The sequence below is a fragment of the Panthera onca genome, chromosome B3 (assembly GCF_046562875.1).
Source record: "Panthera onca isolate mPanOnc1 chromosome B3, mPanOnc1 haplotype 2, whole genome shotgun sequence".
Taxonomy (NCBI): Eukaryota; Metazoa; Chordata; class Mammalia; order Carnivora; family Felidae; genus Panthera; species Panthera onca.
Window position 1 is genome coordinate 53,385,930 of NC_138344.1, and position 16,736 is coordinate 53,402,665.

General features: G+C 40.2%; 1 protein-coding gene across 3 annotated transcripts in view; it reads left to right on the forward strand.

The window, feature by feature from the left end:
- The first annotated feature begins 1,957 nt into the window (after window positions 1-1,957).
- USP50 (ubiquitin specific peptidase 50) overlaps window positions 1,958-16,736 on the forward strand; it is a 41,411-nt gene continuing 26,632 nt past the window's right edge. For 2 of the 3 annotated variants that reach the window (XM_078448602.1, XM_078448603.2), the window contains exons 1-6: window positions 1,958-2,172; window positions 3,958-4,152; window positions 4,399-4,594; window positions 6,214-6,420; window positions 7,676-7,818; window positions 14,599-14,731. In XM_078448602.1, coding sequence (XP_078304728.1) covers window positions 2,087-2,172; window positions 3,958-4,152; window positions 4,399-4,594; window positions 6,214-6,420; window positions 7,676-7,818; window positions 14,599-14,731 — 960 coding nt within the window. In that variant the 5' untranslated portion in view covers window positions 1,958-2,086. The remainder of the gene's footprint in view (window positions 2,173-3,957; window positions 4,153-4,398; window positions 4,595-6,213; window positions 6,421-7,675; window positions 7,819-14,598; window positions 14,732-16,736) is intronic. The other variant, XM_078448605.1, reaches the window with a different exon arrangement.

The following is a 16,736-nucleotide window of genomic DNA, read 5'->3' on the forward strand; positions in this document are numbered from 1 at the left end:
CACTGATGGGGAGAAACTGAAGTATTTGGGAGAAGTACACTGACCAAAGGAGCAGAGTGAGAGGATTCAAGTCCTGCGGAATCACCACTCAGGTGACTTCATGAACCCCTTTTAAATAGACCACAAATATAAAATAGCCATAAAATGCAACATCTCTCATTGCCAAGATCTCTTATATATACAGACATTGAAGAACAATCATTCTTTTTTTTTTTTTTTAATGTTTATGTACTTGAGAGACAGCACGAGTGGGGGTGGGGCAGAGAGAGAGAGAGAGAGGGAGAGAAAGAGGGAGAGAGAATGAATCCCAAGTAGACTTCGTGCTGTCAGCACAGAGCCCGACGCGGGGCTCAATCCCATGAACCATGAGCTCATGACCTGGGCTGAAAGCAAGAGTCTGACACTTAACCGACTGAACCATGCAGGAGCCCCTCCAGTTTATTTTTAATCTGTTATGGTTCTTAGCCTTCTTTATCTTTCCTGAAATTTACATTTTTGAAAAGTTGTTATTTTATCACTTCATTCCTTTTACTTAATGCAGAATTGAGAAAAGACAAACTGGATTGGCCCTAAGGCTCTTTCTTCACCATTCTTCACAGATTCTGAGTTAGCTCAGAAAAAGAACAAACTGGTACCAACTTTGGAGCTCCAGAGGGTCCCCTTTCTAGCAAGACCACTTCCCTACCCAGGTTGCATGGTTGCACCTACTCTCTGACCTCTCTTCATCCAGATAGAGCATAGTTGGGGGTGGGTCCCTCTTTACTGAAGGCTTTCTTTCTTTTTTTTTTTTTTTAACGTTTATTTATTTTTGAGACAGAGAGAGACAGAGCATGAACGGGGGAGGGTCAGAGAGAGAGAGGGAGACATAGAATCCGAAACAGGCTGCAGGTTCTGAGCTGTCAGCACAGAGCCCGACGCGGGGCTTGAACTCACAAACCGAGGGATCATGACCTGAGCCAAAGTTGGATGCTTAACCGACTGAGCCACCCAGGTGCCCCTACTGAAGGGTTTCTTAAGAATGGTTCTGTATGAAGACAATGGGTTGAGAGCTTGGAAGATTGTGAGCTTTGCTGCCCCTCAGTTTATAAATCCTTCTGTGATGAACACTTTATATTTGCCCTGGGTGGTCTTAGTGGGGTGTATATGTATGTCTGCACCCTCTTTGGACTGTAGTTGGTGACCACAAAAAGAAAGACTCCAGTCTATCCCAATGCTATCCATTTTTAGAAGCAGCAAAGTCCAACTGCCTCCCTTCCCAGGGTGAGAAATATTCTCTTGGGATCTAGGAGTGATGTGATCCCTGGGAATGGGGGTGGGCACCAAAAGGAGGCAGAGTTGCCATAATGGACTATATGGAGGTAAATCTTCTGTGTATGTATATAAGATAGATCATATATATATATCTTATATATGATCTAGCTTAGATAGATCTATCTTAGATCATATATATATCTTATATATATCTATCTTAGATAGATCTATATATGATCTATCTTATATATATGATCTATCTTATATATATGTAAGATATATATTACATACACACACACGAGATAATATATAAGGTATATAAGGTATATATTACACACACACACATCTTCTGTGTATGTGTATAAGATAGATCATACATATATATAATATATGTGTGTATGTATATTATATATATGTATGATCTATCTTATACATATATATGATGTATCTTATATATATTACACACACACACACACACACACACACAAGAGATAATATATAAGATATATATTACACACACACACACAAAAGAGAAACTGAGTGATGGGGGAATAGAGCTTATATGTTCAGTTCATTCTCTGAAATCTAATGTTTTTAAAGTTTTTAAGCAGCTGAGTAACAGTATCTCATGGCAACATGCTAGAATCCTGAGGGTGAATGGAAATGATTATGATGTATGGAAAATGTAAGTTGGAATGTACCTGAAGTACAGATAAAAATCAGTTTGCATCTACTGAAAAGGGAGGGAAACATACAAATTATTTATTACAAACAAAAAGAGCTAAAGTAACAGGCTCAGAGAAATGAAGTTAAAAGGATTAGATGTAGTCCCTGAATGGAAGTGAAAGTCCAACGTAGATGCACTAAAATGGCTTCAGAGCGGCCCTGCCCTGCAGATGACTTCAGTATCTACTATGTCCTGTGAGCCACTACCTACGATAGCTTTCTCGCTAAGTTCATTTGGGGGGTGGGGCATGTCAAAGGAGTCGGGGATACATGCCACCTTTGGAAGAGTTCCCCAGGTTTGACCCAGTGGAGGGCCAACAAAAGGAAGGGAAGATGTTGTTTAATATCTAGGCAATAGATATTCCTAAAGAGGGGCCGTCCAGGGCCTCCGATGACCCCAGTCAATAAACATGAAATGAACATCATGTAATAGTGAACACTTTTCTAACTGGAAGAATTGTAAATGGAGGTACTGAGGTGAGGTAACTGTCTCATGAAGACCCAATTTTAGATACTGTACACGGGAAGAAAAATCATAAAGGACAAAGATGCTGGGCTGCCGTGAGCAATAGTCAAATTACAAAAGGAAGCTTGTGTGGAGAGAGGAGGACTCCCTGGGAACCTGTTCTCTCCTCTGTGCTGGGCTGTCTGTGCACATGAATTCTCGAATTCTATACACTTACTGTTAGGAACAGCCTACATCAGTCACTTATTCAAAAATATTTTTAGGTTGCCATTTATTAACTATGCAATCTGTGCCATGTGCCTCACATCATTTAATCTAATCCTCCCAACAACCCTACATGGTAGCATTGATCCTATTTTATAGAGGAAACACAGATATAAGTGTCCCACATCGTGTAACTAGAGACTGGCAGAGTCAGGACTTAAACTAAGATCTGTTCTTTACAAAGCCTATGCTCTTTCTCTCTCTGTGTATATGTGTGTTTATATGAATACATACACACACGTACATATTATACACACATATATGTGCTCTTAATGTTGATATCCTTAGTATGTGTATATGCTCTCAATATGTACATATGCCATATATATGTATGTTTACACATACACTCTCTTAATATATGATATATAAATCCAAATAACTCAGGTAGGTAGGTAGGTAGGTAGATAGGTATTCCTTCTCTCCACATACCACTGCACATACTTATATCATAGGCAAATGACTAAAACACTTAAATGTGATATCTCCTCTGTAAAACAGGATTTAAAAACAGGGCACACCTGGGGGCGCCTGGGTGGCTCGGTTGAGCGTCTGACCTCGGCTCAGGTCATGATCTCATGGCTGGTGAGTTTGAGCCCCGCATCGGGCTCTATGCTGACAGCTCAGAGCCTGGAGCCTGCTTCAGATTCTGTGTCTCCCTCTTGCTCTGCCCCTCCCCTGCTCGTGCCCTGTCTCTCTCTCAAAAATAAATAAACATTAAAAAAATTTTTTTTTAAATAAGTATACCTACCCCATAGAACTGTTGAAAGGATTAAATGGGCAAATGCATATTAACAACTGGTGAGGCTCAATACATGATGGCTATTGTTTTTATTAACTACTATCTATTGCCATTATTGTTACTACAAATCATTAAATTATTTGGCCCAGAGAGAAAAAAAAAAAAAAAGAAAAGAAATACTTTGGTATTCAGAGTGAAAGTGCATTTTTAGCCAAGCAATTCTAGGTCTCTGAAAGGCTGTTATTTCTGTCCTCTTGATCTGGTTTCAGGAAGAATCTTCTACCTCCCTTTATTTGGCTGCAGGCACTGTTCAGAGTTCCAGAATAAGTAATGCAATTTTAGACCTTGAGTTTGAGTACTTCTGTTCTGGGTAGGGAATGTATTTGACAGAAGTCTCATTGAGGACTCTTCTTTGTATCATGAGCTTGAGTGTGATTTGTTGTCTGTTGTCACTTTCACATATTTTGTACCCTCAAAATGCTCTCCTTTCTCTCTGCATGGCCCAACACAGCGCAGAGTGCACAGATCACTATGACAGCTCTCCAGTCAAGGAGGTGGAGGAGAACCAGCCCCATTCCCAGGGAGTGACAGGCCTGCGGAACTTGGGCAACACGTGTTACATGAACGCCATTCTCCAGTGTCTCTGCAGCATTTCACCGCTGGTGGAATACTTTCTCTCGGGAAAGTACATTACTGCTCTTCAAAAGTAAGCCTTTTGCGTTCCCTGCCGTCCAGCCCCCGCCCCCTGCTCCCCCAAGGGGAGGTGAGGGAGGGAGCCCTCTGAAGTCCCTAATGAGGGCTAAACAAGTCAGTAGAGGCCGCAGAGCCCCACAGACCTGAAGTTCAACCAAGAACAGAGCTTTGTTTTCAGTCTGATGCCAGGTATGCTTGAGTTTTTAGGTGCTTTCCTTTCATTAAATCAGCCAGAAATATTCTCCTTCCTTCTTCCAAGGGATTGCAGTGAGGTTGCCACTGCGTTTGCCTACGTGATGACAGATATGTGGCTTGGAGACTCAGAATGCGTCTCACCAGAAATATTTCGGTCAGCTTTTGGCAACCTCTACCCAGCATTCATGAAAAAAACGCAACAAGATGCCCAGGAATTCTTGATTTATGTCCTGAATGAGCTTCATGAATCTCTGAAAAAGGTAAGTGACATCAATGGACTTGAAATAAGGTAGACCTCAGCTCTATCGTCAACTTTCATTTTTCATTCTTTCATTTCTTCTGTCAATATTGCCCACTCTGTGTTGAGCACAGGTGCTGGGGGATGTGTAGGGGGACGTTCAAGTTAGTGTTTGAATTGGTCTGTATTTACCAAACTTAGTGAATCATCAGAATCACCTGGGAAGAGTTTTACGTCACAGATTCTAAGACCCTCACTCCAGCGTTATTGAATTAAAACTTCTCGGGCTGTCCTTTAGTAAAGCTCACTTGGTGTTTCCAGTGATCAGCAGGTGCAGGAAACGCTAATCAGTTCCCTTTGCAAATAACATCTGCACAGACTAGTTTTCTAAAGTGAAAATTGCATTTTTATACAAATATAGTCCTCATGAGGTATAACATATAGAGCTTTACAACTTAAAGTACGTGTTCTTGGTAACTACAAACCCAAGAAAATATTAAGCTCGGAATTAAAAGATCTAAATACTGCTGTTTCATCTTCATGCCAAGCATTCCAAACCAGAGTTATTTACTGGATCAGGACATACATTTAATAAAACATGAGATCGCCAGTAACGAAGGGTTTTGCCCTTATCTGTGAGACCCACTGCCTTCAGCCTTGATCTGAGACGCATACTCCACAAAGATAGGTCCTTGGTTTTATGCAGTGTCCTTGTGCCGGCGTTAGCTTACTTCAAAGTTAATATCCTTAATATTAAAGAAATACTTAATATCAGAGATCACAAACTATAGCCATTAATCACTCTCATCTGCAATCCTCAGTTCCTTTTTTCATTTTTTCTAATAAGATATACCTGGCGGCACTTTTTTTTTTTTTTTTGACAGAGGGGAGGGTGGTGGTCAGTAAAATCACTTAGGTCCTCATCTGCAGCCAATCTGAAATAAATAGCATTCTCGTTCCCGAGCCCAAAGTTGGAATTAGGGACATTAAATTACCATCAGGTAGAAGACCTTGGCAGCAGGGCGTAATAAAAGCAGCAAGGCAAAGGAGCGCAGCGCGCGCAGCTCCGAAGTAAAGCTGGCGGTAGAGTCAATGCATCTTCCAAAGGTATATTCTACTGAGGCCCTAAAACTGCTAACAAGTCAGGCTGTGCTCCCAGAAATGCTACTTTTCAGTATGAACTAGATTCAAATTGGGCTGTAAGGTTAGTTAAATCAGGCTGCCATAATCTGAAGGGGCTGGAGAAGAGGTCAATTTCTTTATTTTACCTTTATGTCCGTTTGCATGACTGAAAGCTAGTTCGCAAGCTTCCTTACCCTCTTCCCAAGAAGTACTGTCCCCCAGACCCTGTCTCACACTTTTGTAGGCTGTCAGCTTCTGGGGCACGGCCATGTGTCTTACCAGGGGTAGGGAGTCATCATTGCTAGGTGTCATTTATGAGGAAAATAACTGAATGATCAGAAATCACACCTAATAGATACTCTTAAGAAGAGCTTACTCTATTGTTGGAATCCAAAACTAAGTGGTTTTTGGTAGCAATGTATCATTGTGATAGAAAAAAATCAAGTCATTATATTAAAAACTTTTTTTTTTTTCAAATAACCAGTAGTTGATTCAGGACTAATTTGTTCCTTGACTCAGTGCCATCGAAAATCATGTGAAAAAGGATCTATTCCAAGGTGCTGCAGGAAGACAATTGCCAATGAGGTCTCCATCATCACCCAGCTGTTTGAAGGGCAGCTCAACTACAGCATCATGTGTTTGAAGTGTGAGAACTGCACCTACAAGAATGAAGTCTTCACCATTCTTTGCCTCCCCATTCCATCCGATTATGAGTGCTCTCTTCAGGTAGGTGTGGTTCCTCCTGGATCCCACTTCTCAGGGCTGTTGCCTACATTTTCTATTATGATGGGGGCTGCTTTGTAACTTAAAACAAATTGGAAGCCCATGATGACAACATTTGATAGGAAAGTGACATACAGCCAAAAGTTAGCATGAATTCAGTTGTATTTCCCAATGTACTCAATAAAACAGCCTCGTTGTGAAATTGGAATGACAGGTAGGGCTTATTCAGTCTGCTGAGATGGCTTGGTGCATATAGGGAATTCATACATTCTTGCAAAAATTTTGTGACCCTTCCTCACCCTCGAGGTCTGTAGATCCAGGTTGGTAACTAGATATAGAAGATTCTGACTTGGTTTTGAGTTCTTGTGTTTGGACGGAAGCTGTGTGGCATATGTTGGAAAGATAGATTGGAATATAGTGCCTTAGTTTACCTTTTGAATTTTCTTCACCATAATACCAAAAATTAATCTGTAAACGGTAGGGGGAAGGATAGTGATAGAAAGCAGGGGACAGCTAGAAGGCAGGGACAAATACATTCCCTTGCAGAAAAATACACATTTATATTTTTTCTACCTAAATTATGAAAGCACATTTGTTGCTAAAAGTTTTCACATACCAAATTGGAGAACAGAATCCTACCACTTATTTAGAACTGGGCTTTGTTCTCAGATCAAACTGCTGAAGATTACTGGAAACAGATTTTGAAGACTCTAAATGAGGTGCTGGCAAGTCTGCTGAAAAGAGAATCTGCTCATCTTTCTCTTTAGGTTAATGGTTTGCAGAGCAGGGGTGCCGGTTCCATTGAGGATGGTCCCGGTGGGCATGGGATCTAATTCGGGGTGTTCTGTGGTCTTTATTATCCAAAACAGTGGGCAGTGTAATTTTTCAGTCTCCAGATCACTTTTGTGATGAGATGAATCACATAAAACAGCTGCCTGACTTGCTTAGTGGAATTTGCACAGTCAGTATTATTCTGTTATAAACCGGAAAGGTTAAAATGCAGATCCAGAGATTAGAAGTGAGATGGGCACTTGGATCCATTTCAGTAACTAAGCAAGAAAGAAGCATCTCCTTTGTCGGGTAGATTTTGCACCTATCCAGGCAGCAGCTTGAGACACTGGTACCTCCTGGATATGTTGACTTTGAGGAAAGTGCTGAGGATTACATTTCTACAACTCTTGGAAAGTCCTTCTGAAAACAGAGAGCCTGGCTGCGGTCCATCCAGTTTGGTTACCCAGTGCTTTTTTTTCCTCAACAGGACTGTCTCCAGTGTTTTTTTCAACAAGATACACTGACCTGGCATAACCAAATCCACTGTTCCTTCTGTGAAACCAAGCAAGAAACAGCAGTGAGGGCCAGTATTTCCAAAGCACCAAAAGTAATTATCTTTCACTTAAAAAGGTATGGATTTTGACATTTTGTGAACAGATTTTTTTTTCTCTGAAAGGCTTTATGGAGACAGAATTGACAACCATGCAATATAACCATTTAAAGTGTGTGATTCAGTGCTATTCAGTATATTACATTACAAACTTTTAAAAATTTGTGATAAAATATATGTAACATAAAATCTGCCATTTGAACCTTTTTTATTGAACTCTAACCTGCAGTGTTAGATTAGTTTCAGGTGTACCATATAAGGATTCAGCAATTCTATATGTTGGTCAGTGCTCATCACGTTAAGTATTTCTGATCCCCTTGACCCATTGCACCCATCCCTCCACCAACTTCCTTTCTGGTAACAGCTGGTTCTCTGTATTTGAGTCTGTTGTGGGTTTTTTTGTCTCTTTTTCTTTGTTGGTTTTGTTCCTTAAATTCTACACGGAGGGAAATCATAGGGTATTTGTCTTTCTCTGACTTATTTCATTTAGCATCATCCCCTCTAGATCCATCCGTGTTGTTGCAGATGGCAAGATTTTGTTCCTTTTTATGGTTGAGTAATAATCCTTGTAGATATATACAACTTCTTTATCCATTCATCTATTGATGCACACTTGGATTGCTTCCATATCTTAGCTATTATAAATAATGCTGCAATAAATATAGGGGTGTGTGTATCTTTTTCAAATTAATGTTTTTGTATTCCTTGGGTAAATAGCCAATAGTGAAATTATTGGACCATATGGTAATTCTATTTTTAATTTTTTGAATTTTTGAATTTTAAGGTTTCTTAAATTTTTTTTAAATTTAAAATTTTAAATTAAATTTTAATTTTAATTTTGAGAATTAAAAATTCTATTTTTAATTTTTTTCCACAGTGTTTATGCCAGTTTGCCTTCTGACCAACACTGTACGAGGGTTCCTTCTTATCCACATCCTTGCCAACACTGTTTCTTATCTTTTTGATTTTAGTTATTCTGACAGGTGTGAGGTGGTATCTCCTTGTGGTTTTGATATATATCTTCTTCGGAGAGATGTAGGTCCTCTCCCCATTTTTAATTGGATTATTGGTTTTTCTTTGTTTCGTCTTTAGGTAAATTCTACCCCCAGTGTGGGGCTTGAGCTCACGACTCTGAGATCAAGAGTCGCATGTTCCACTGACTGAGCCAGCCAGGCTGTTTTTTCTTATTTGTTTTTTGGTGTTGAGTTATCCATTCTTTATATATTTTGGATACTAAGCCCTTATTGGACATATTACCTATACAAATATCTTCTCCCATTCAGTAGATTGGCTTTTTGTTTTGTTTTCAAAGCCAGATATTAGGGTGACTCTTTCCAGTGCAGGTCCCTGTGTCCAGGGTGCCTGCTGTGGGGTCTGCTCCTCTGCCTACATGCATGTGGTATCTCTCCCCTGTGTGGTTAGTTTTCTGGAAAGTTTGGTTCCCCACTGGGACTCTGCCCCTCTTACCCTTTTCCATGTGGCCTCCTCTCTATGATTAACTGTGGAAAGTCTATAATGCCAGGCTTCGGGTCATTTTCTGACTAAGTTGCTCCAATGGGACCAGGGAACGAAGTGAGCTTCAGATCCTCCTAATCTATTTTCATAGCAATCTTGGCATTTTAATGTTTGTAGTGGTCGCCTTATAGTTTTGTAGTTAGAAGTCTAACGTGGGTCTTAGAAGGCTAAAATCAAACTGTCTGTAAGGCTGCATTCCTTTCTGAGAGGTTCCAGAGAAGAATCTAGTGCCTTCTCCCTCCAGCTGATCCAAGTGAGGCTCAAGCTAAACTTTTTTTTTTTAAAGCAAGAATTCAGCCCAGGTGACTTTGTATACTTGTTACCACATTACATCAGGAGGCACATCATCAAAGTTTGTCCCACTATTGGTGATGTTATGTTTGATCCTTAGATACAGTAGTGACTATAATATCCCACCATTTAAAGGTATAGTTTCACCCTGTAATTAGCATAACTCTGGACTCCTGGATATTATCAAACTCCATGTGCTTAATATCATTACTATCATCATTCTTCTTGATGTTTAAATTTTTCAAAATTGACCAGTGGGTAAACCCAGCAGACGAAGAGAAATAATAAAGATCAGAGCAGAAATAAACAATATAGAATCCTAAAAAACTGTAGAGCAGATCAATGAAACCAAGAGTTGGTTTTTTGAAAAAATAAACAAAATTGATAAACCTCTAGCCAGGCTTCTCAAAAAGAAAAGGGAGATGACCCAAATAGATAATATCACAAGTGAAAATGGAATTATTACAACCAATCCCTCAGAAATACAAGCAATTTTCAGAGAATACTATGAAAAACTATATGCCAACAAACTGGACAACCTGGAAGAAATGGACAAATTCCTAAATACCCACACACTTCCAACACTCAGTCAGGAGGAAATAGAAAGCTTGAACAAACCCATAACCAGAGAAGAAATTGAATCAGTCATCAAAAATCTCCCAACAAATAAGAGTCCAGGACCAGATGGCTTCCCAGGGGAGTTCTACCAGACGTTTAAAGCAGAGATAATACCTATCCTTCTCAAGCTATTCGAAAAAATAGAAAGGGAAGGAAAACTTCCAGACTCATTCTGTGAAGCCAGCATTACTTTGATTCCTAAACCAGTCAGAGACCCAGTAAAAAAGAACTGCAGGCCAATATCCCTGATGAATATGGATGCAAAAATTCTCAATAAGATACTAGCAAATCGAATTCAACAGCATATAAAAAGAATTATTCACCATGATCAAGTGGGATTCATTCCTGGGCTGCAGGGCTGGTTCAACATTCGCAAATCAATCAACGTGATACATCACATTAACACCAAAAAAAGAAAAGAACCATATGATCCTGTCAATCGATGCAGAAAAAGCATTTGACAAAATTCAGCATGCTTTCTTAATAAAAACCCTCAAGAAAGTCGGGATAGAAGGAACATACTTAGACATCATAAAAGCCATTTATGAAAAGCCCACAGCTAATATCATCCTCAGTGGGGAAAAACTGAGAGCTTTCCCCCTGAGATCAGGAACACGACAGGGATGTCCACTCTCACCGCTGTTGTTTAACATAGTGTTGGAAGTGCTAGCATCAGCAATGAGACAACAAAAGGAAATCAAAGGCATCAAAATTGGCAAAGATGAAGTCAAGCTTTCACTTTTTGCAGATGACATGATATTATACATGGAAAACCCGAGAGACTCCACCAAAGTCTGCTAGAACTGATGCATGAATTCAGCCAAGTCGCAGGATACAAAATCAATGTACAGAAATCAGTTGCATTCTTATACACTAATAATGAAGCAACAGAAAGACAAATAAAGAAACTGATCCCATTCACAATTGCACCAAGAAGCATAAAATAACCTAGGAATAAACCTAACCAAAGATGTAAAAGATCTGTATGCTGAAAACTATAGAAAGCTTATGAAGGAAATTGAAGAAGATACAAAGAAATGGAAAAACATTCCGTGCTCATGGGTTGGAAGAATAAATATTGGCAAAATGTCAATACTACCCAAAGCTATCTACACATTCAATGCAATCCCAATCAAAATCGCACCAGCATTCTTCTCGAAGCCAGAACAAGCAATCCTAAAATTCATATGGAACCACAAAAGGCCCCGAATAGCCAAAGTAATTTTGAAGAAGAAGACCAAAGCAGGAGGCATCACAATCCCAGACTTTAGCCTCTACTCCAAAGCTGTCATCATCAAGACAGCATGGTATTGGCACAAAAACAGGCACATAGACCAATGGAATAGAATGGAAACCCCAGAACTAGACCCACAAAAGGATGGCCAACTAATCTTTGACAAAGCAGGAAAGAACATTCAATGGAAAAAAGACAGTCTCTTTAACAAATGGTGCTGGGAGAACTGGACAGCAACATGCAGAAGGTTGAAACTAGACCACTTTCTCACACCATTCACAAAAATAAACTCAAAATGGATAAAGGACGTGAATGTGAGACAGGAAACCATCAAAACCCTAGAGGAGAAAACAGGAAAAGACCTCTCTGACCTCAGCCGCAGCAATTTCTTACTTGACACATCCCCAAAGGCAAGGGAATTAAAAGCAAAAAGGAACTCTTGGGACCTCATGAAGATAAAAAGCTTCTGCACAGCAAAGGAAACAATCAACAGAAGTAAAAGGCAACCAACGGAATGGGAAAAGGTATTTGCAAATGACATATCGGACAAAGGGCTAGTATCCAAAATCTGTAAAGAGCTCACCAAACTCCACACCCGAAAAACAAATAATCCAGTGAAGAAATGGGCAGAAAACATGAAGAGACACTTCTCTAAAGAAGACATCTGGATGGCCAACAGGCACATGAAAAGATGCTCAATGTCGCTCCTCATCAGAGAAATACAAATCAGAACCACCCTCAGATATCACCTCACGCCAGTCAGAGGGGCCAAAATGAACAAATCAGGAGACTATAGATGCTGGAGAGGATGTGGAGAAGTAGGAACCCTCTTGCACTGTTGGTGGGAATGCAAACTGGCGCAGCCACTCTGGAAAACAGTGTGGAGGTTCCTCAAAAAATTAAAAATAGACCTACCCTATGACCCAGCAGTAGCACTGCTAGGAATTTACCCAAGGGATACAGGAGTACTGATGCATGGGGGCACTTGTACCCCAATGTTTATAGCAGCACTCTCAACAATAGCCAAATTATGGAAAGAGCCTAAATGTCCATCAACTGATGAATGGATAAAGAAATTGTGGTTTATATACACAATGGAGTACTACGTGGCAATGAGAAAGAATGAAATATGGCCCTTTGTAGCAACGTGTACGGAACTGGAGAGTGTGATGCTAAGTGAAATAAGCCATACAGAGAAAGACAGATACCACATGTTTTCACTCTTATGTGGATCCTGAGAAACTTAACAGGAACCCATGGGGGAGGGGAAGGAAAAAAGAAAAAAAGAGAGAGGTTAGAGTGGGAGAGAGCCAAAGCATAACAGACTTTTTAAAAAAGGAGAACAAACTGAGGGCTGATGGGGGGTGGGAGGGAAGGGAGGGTGGGTGATGGGTATTGAAGAGGTCATCTTTTGGGATGAGCACTGGGTGTTTAATGGAAACCAATCTGACAATAAATTTCATATATTTAAAAAAACACGCACACAAAATTGACCAGTGGGAGACCCTTCAAGCCTGTTGCTCTGAGCCCGTTAGTTAGTTTAGGTTTATTAAAGTATAATTGCAATTATAAAATGTATCCATTTTAGGTGTACAGTTCTATGAATTTTGACAAATACATGCAGTCATGTAACCATCACAGCCAACATACAGAGTATGTCTGTCACCCCAAAACATTTTGTTATAATCCACCCTTTCTCCTACCCTTAGCCTCTGGAATCATCTGATCAGATTTCTGTCTTTATAGTTTTGCCTTTTCCAGAATGTCCTATTTTATACCATGTGTGGTTTTGTTTTTTGTTTTTGGTTCTGGTTTTGGTTTTTTTTTGTTTGTTTTTGAGTTCCGCTTCTTTCACTTAACATAATGTTTCTGAGATTAATTTGTGTTGTGGCATCAGTTAGTGGATCTTTCCTTTCTCTTGCTGTGTAGTATTCCCTTTCGTGAATGTATCACAACTGTTTATTCATTCATCAGTTGATGAACGTTTGGGCTGATAGCAATTTGTGGCAGATATGAATATAGCTGCTACAAACATTAGCATATAGGTTTTTATATGGGTATAAATCTTCCTTTCTTTTGCTATGGTACATAAGCATGGTCATGCAATAATTTTCCTGCCCCAGGCCTAAATCAGCCATTTTTCTAAAATAAACATAATTTTTGAAAAAACTCCAGTGATGATGATAGGAGTTCAAATTTGGGAACTGCTGATCTATATAACAATTCAAGAATGTGACAAGATTCGCAGAAAATTTTATCTTATTAAAGATACATTAAAACCTCAGAGGGGTGCTTTGGGTGGCTCAGTTTGTTAATTGTCCAACATCAGCTCAGGTCATGATCTCACAGTTCGTGTGTTTGGGCCCCATGTCAGGCTCTGTGCTGACAGCTTAGCGACTGGAGCCTGCTTCTGATTCTGTGTTTCTCTCTCTCTCTCTCTCTCTCTCTCTCTCTCTCTGCTCCTCCCCTGCTCATGCTCTCTCTCTAAAATAAATACACATTAAAAACAAAAAACAAAAAACCTTCAGAGCTGGAGATGTGCCTGAGTGGCTCAGTTGTTTAAATGTCTGACTTTGGCTCAAGTTATGATCTCATGGTTCATGGGTTTGAGCCCCATGTTGGGCTCTGTGCTGACAACTTGATTAGTGTGGAGCTTGCTTCAGATTCTATGTTTTCCTCTGTGTCTGCCACCACTACCCCCCCCCCCCAATGCTCCACGCTCATGCTCCCCCCCCCTCAAAAATAAACATTAAAAAAACAAACCTCAGAGCTGGTAAAAGGGCATTGCCAAGACAACATGTGCTAAAAAGCAAGATAAGGAAAAGCTGAGTCAGTCAAAGTCATTTCTACTCCCTGATGTCAAGCCTGGCTTTTTCCCTGTTGCCTTCTCACTGGATTGATTCTGTGATGTCTTACCCCCTGACTCATACCCCTGGCCCAAACAGTGTCAGTTCTGGTGACACTAAGGAATGTGGAGATTATAAGTATACATAGATAAGGAAAATTATGTACAGGTCTGTGCCAAATTACCTTTGTAAGAAAGTACTTTTAACTGTACTTGGAATTTACCAAGGTATGTAGACTTCACTAATGAGTCATTTACAAACTTACTTTGTATTTTGCACATTTATTCTCTCTCCAGATTTGACATTCTGGGTACAATGAAAAGAAAACTGAGGACAGATATTCATTATCCACTCACAAACTTGGACCTTAGTCCTTATATTTGTCCAGTTTTTCGGAAACACCCTAAATATAACCTCTGTGCGGTTGTGGTGAGTAAAATACTGAAACTATTTAAAAATAACAAACATGTAAAGAAAATTATAGAATTATCTACTCGAATGCCTATTCTTTTTTATTTTTATTTTTTTAACATTTACTGTTGAGACAGAGAGAGAGAGAGAGAGAGAGGAGCACAAGAGTGAGCCGGGGAGAGGCAGAGAGAGAGAGGGAGACTCAGAATCTGAGCACATCTGAGCTTTCACCACAGAGCCCGATATGGGGCTCAAACTCACAAACTGTGAGATCATGACCTGAGCTAAATTTGGACACTTAACCCAGGCATCCCTTGAATGCCTACTCTTATCTTTCCCTCACTTCTCCTATATTCTTTTTAAAGCAAAATACAGAGCCTGGAACTTTTTGCTTTGACTTAGAACAGTAGAAAAATGACAGAATAAAATGTCCTGTCCATTGCCTGCTGGCTTTCCCCCCACTCATTGGCTAGTTCAGATCTGGGGGTACTTGCAGGTTGGGCTGTGGGGCAGCAGAAGTTAGTTTCAGCAGCTTTGTGTTGAATATTCATGAGACACTCTATAGCCAGTCTATAGTTATCCAGTCCTCAGGAAACTCTAGGGGTTCCCTTTGGCTCTAAGTCAACTGTCACTGAGGATTCCCTGAAGGAAGGAAAGTGTGGAGTATAATTCACACCAAATCATCCAGAGCTTCCTACAATGTCGACCATCCCCAGGCACCAAGCCATTCTCTGGGTTTCTTTTCTGGATCACAGTATTAAGAGTGATTGAGTACACACCCTGATTTCCCCTTGAACCTGGGGGGTCCAGCTGGGCCCAGAGCGCATCAAAGAGCTCCCAGCAGAGCCCACTATGCTTCACCAGGGTCCTCTGATACACAGACATCTAATTCTCCTATTGAGCTTATTGAATTAATACATTATAAAATGTCCATCCCACTTTTTAACCTGTTTAACCTCTCAGAACCATACCTCCAACCTTTAAAAAATGATCCTTGTTTCTTTTTTAAAAATATTTTTAAATGTTTATTGATTTTTTGAGAGAGAGAGAATGAGTACAAGTAGGGGAGAGGCAGAGAGAGGGAGACACAGAATCAATCCAAAGCAGGCTCCAAGCTCCAAGCTGTCAGCACAGAGACCAATGCCGGGCTCGAACCCATGAACTGCGAGACCATGACCTGAGCCAAAGTCAGATGCTTAGCTGACTGAGACACCCACGTGCCCCCATTTTTTCTTAGTTTAAGCCTTGACAGTCTCCTTCTTTCTTATCTATCCTGCTCTCACATGTGGTTTTCTTTCATTTACTTCCCTACTGGAAATCTAAAGTGACATCCTCTATCAGATCAAATATAGCTTCTACTGTGAATTCCAGAATGATATAGAAACTGCCTCCCCTATATTTTACTGTTTAAATTTCTCATTATAAGTGTTTGTTCTTTATGAAAATCCAAAGTCAGAAAGCTGAATTTGTAAAAGAGTATATAATTATCAACATTATGAGAAGATACAAATTTGTATGAAAAGATTTGCCCCAAACCTCCTATAAATTGGTAGGCCTTCCAGTGTTTAAATTACTATTAGTTAAGGGGTTCCTGGGTGGCTCAGTCAGTTGAGCGTCTGACTTTAGCTCGGGTCATGATCTCCTGGTTCGGGAGTTCGAAGCCTGTGTCAGGCTCACTGCTGTCAGTGCAGAGCCTGGAGCCTGCTTCAGATCCTCTGTCTCCTTCTCTCTCTGCCCCTATCCGCACCCCCCCCCCCCAAATAAACATTTAAAGAAAAATACAAATTGCTAACTGAGGGGCCAAAAGTTGCTTTTGAAAGACAAATATATTTAGAATTTACTGGAAATTGATGACTGACCAGAAGTAAGAACTAAGCATCTTTGTAACTATGATGTACGGCCACAGGGAAAGGCCGTTTAGAGCTCTGTTCCTAAAGCTGTTGTTCTCGGAAGCCCTGCAGCATTAGCGTGACTTTCAGATATAAAAAATCTCAGGCTCACCCCAGACTTAGTGACTCAGAAC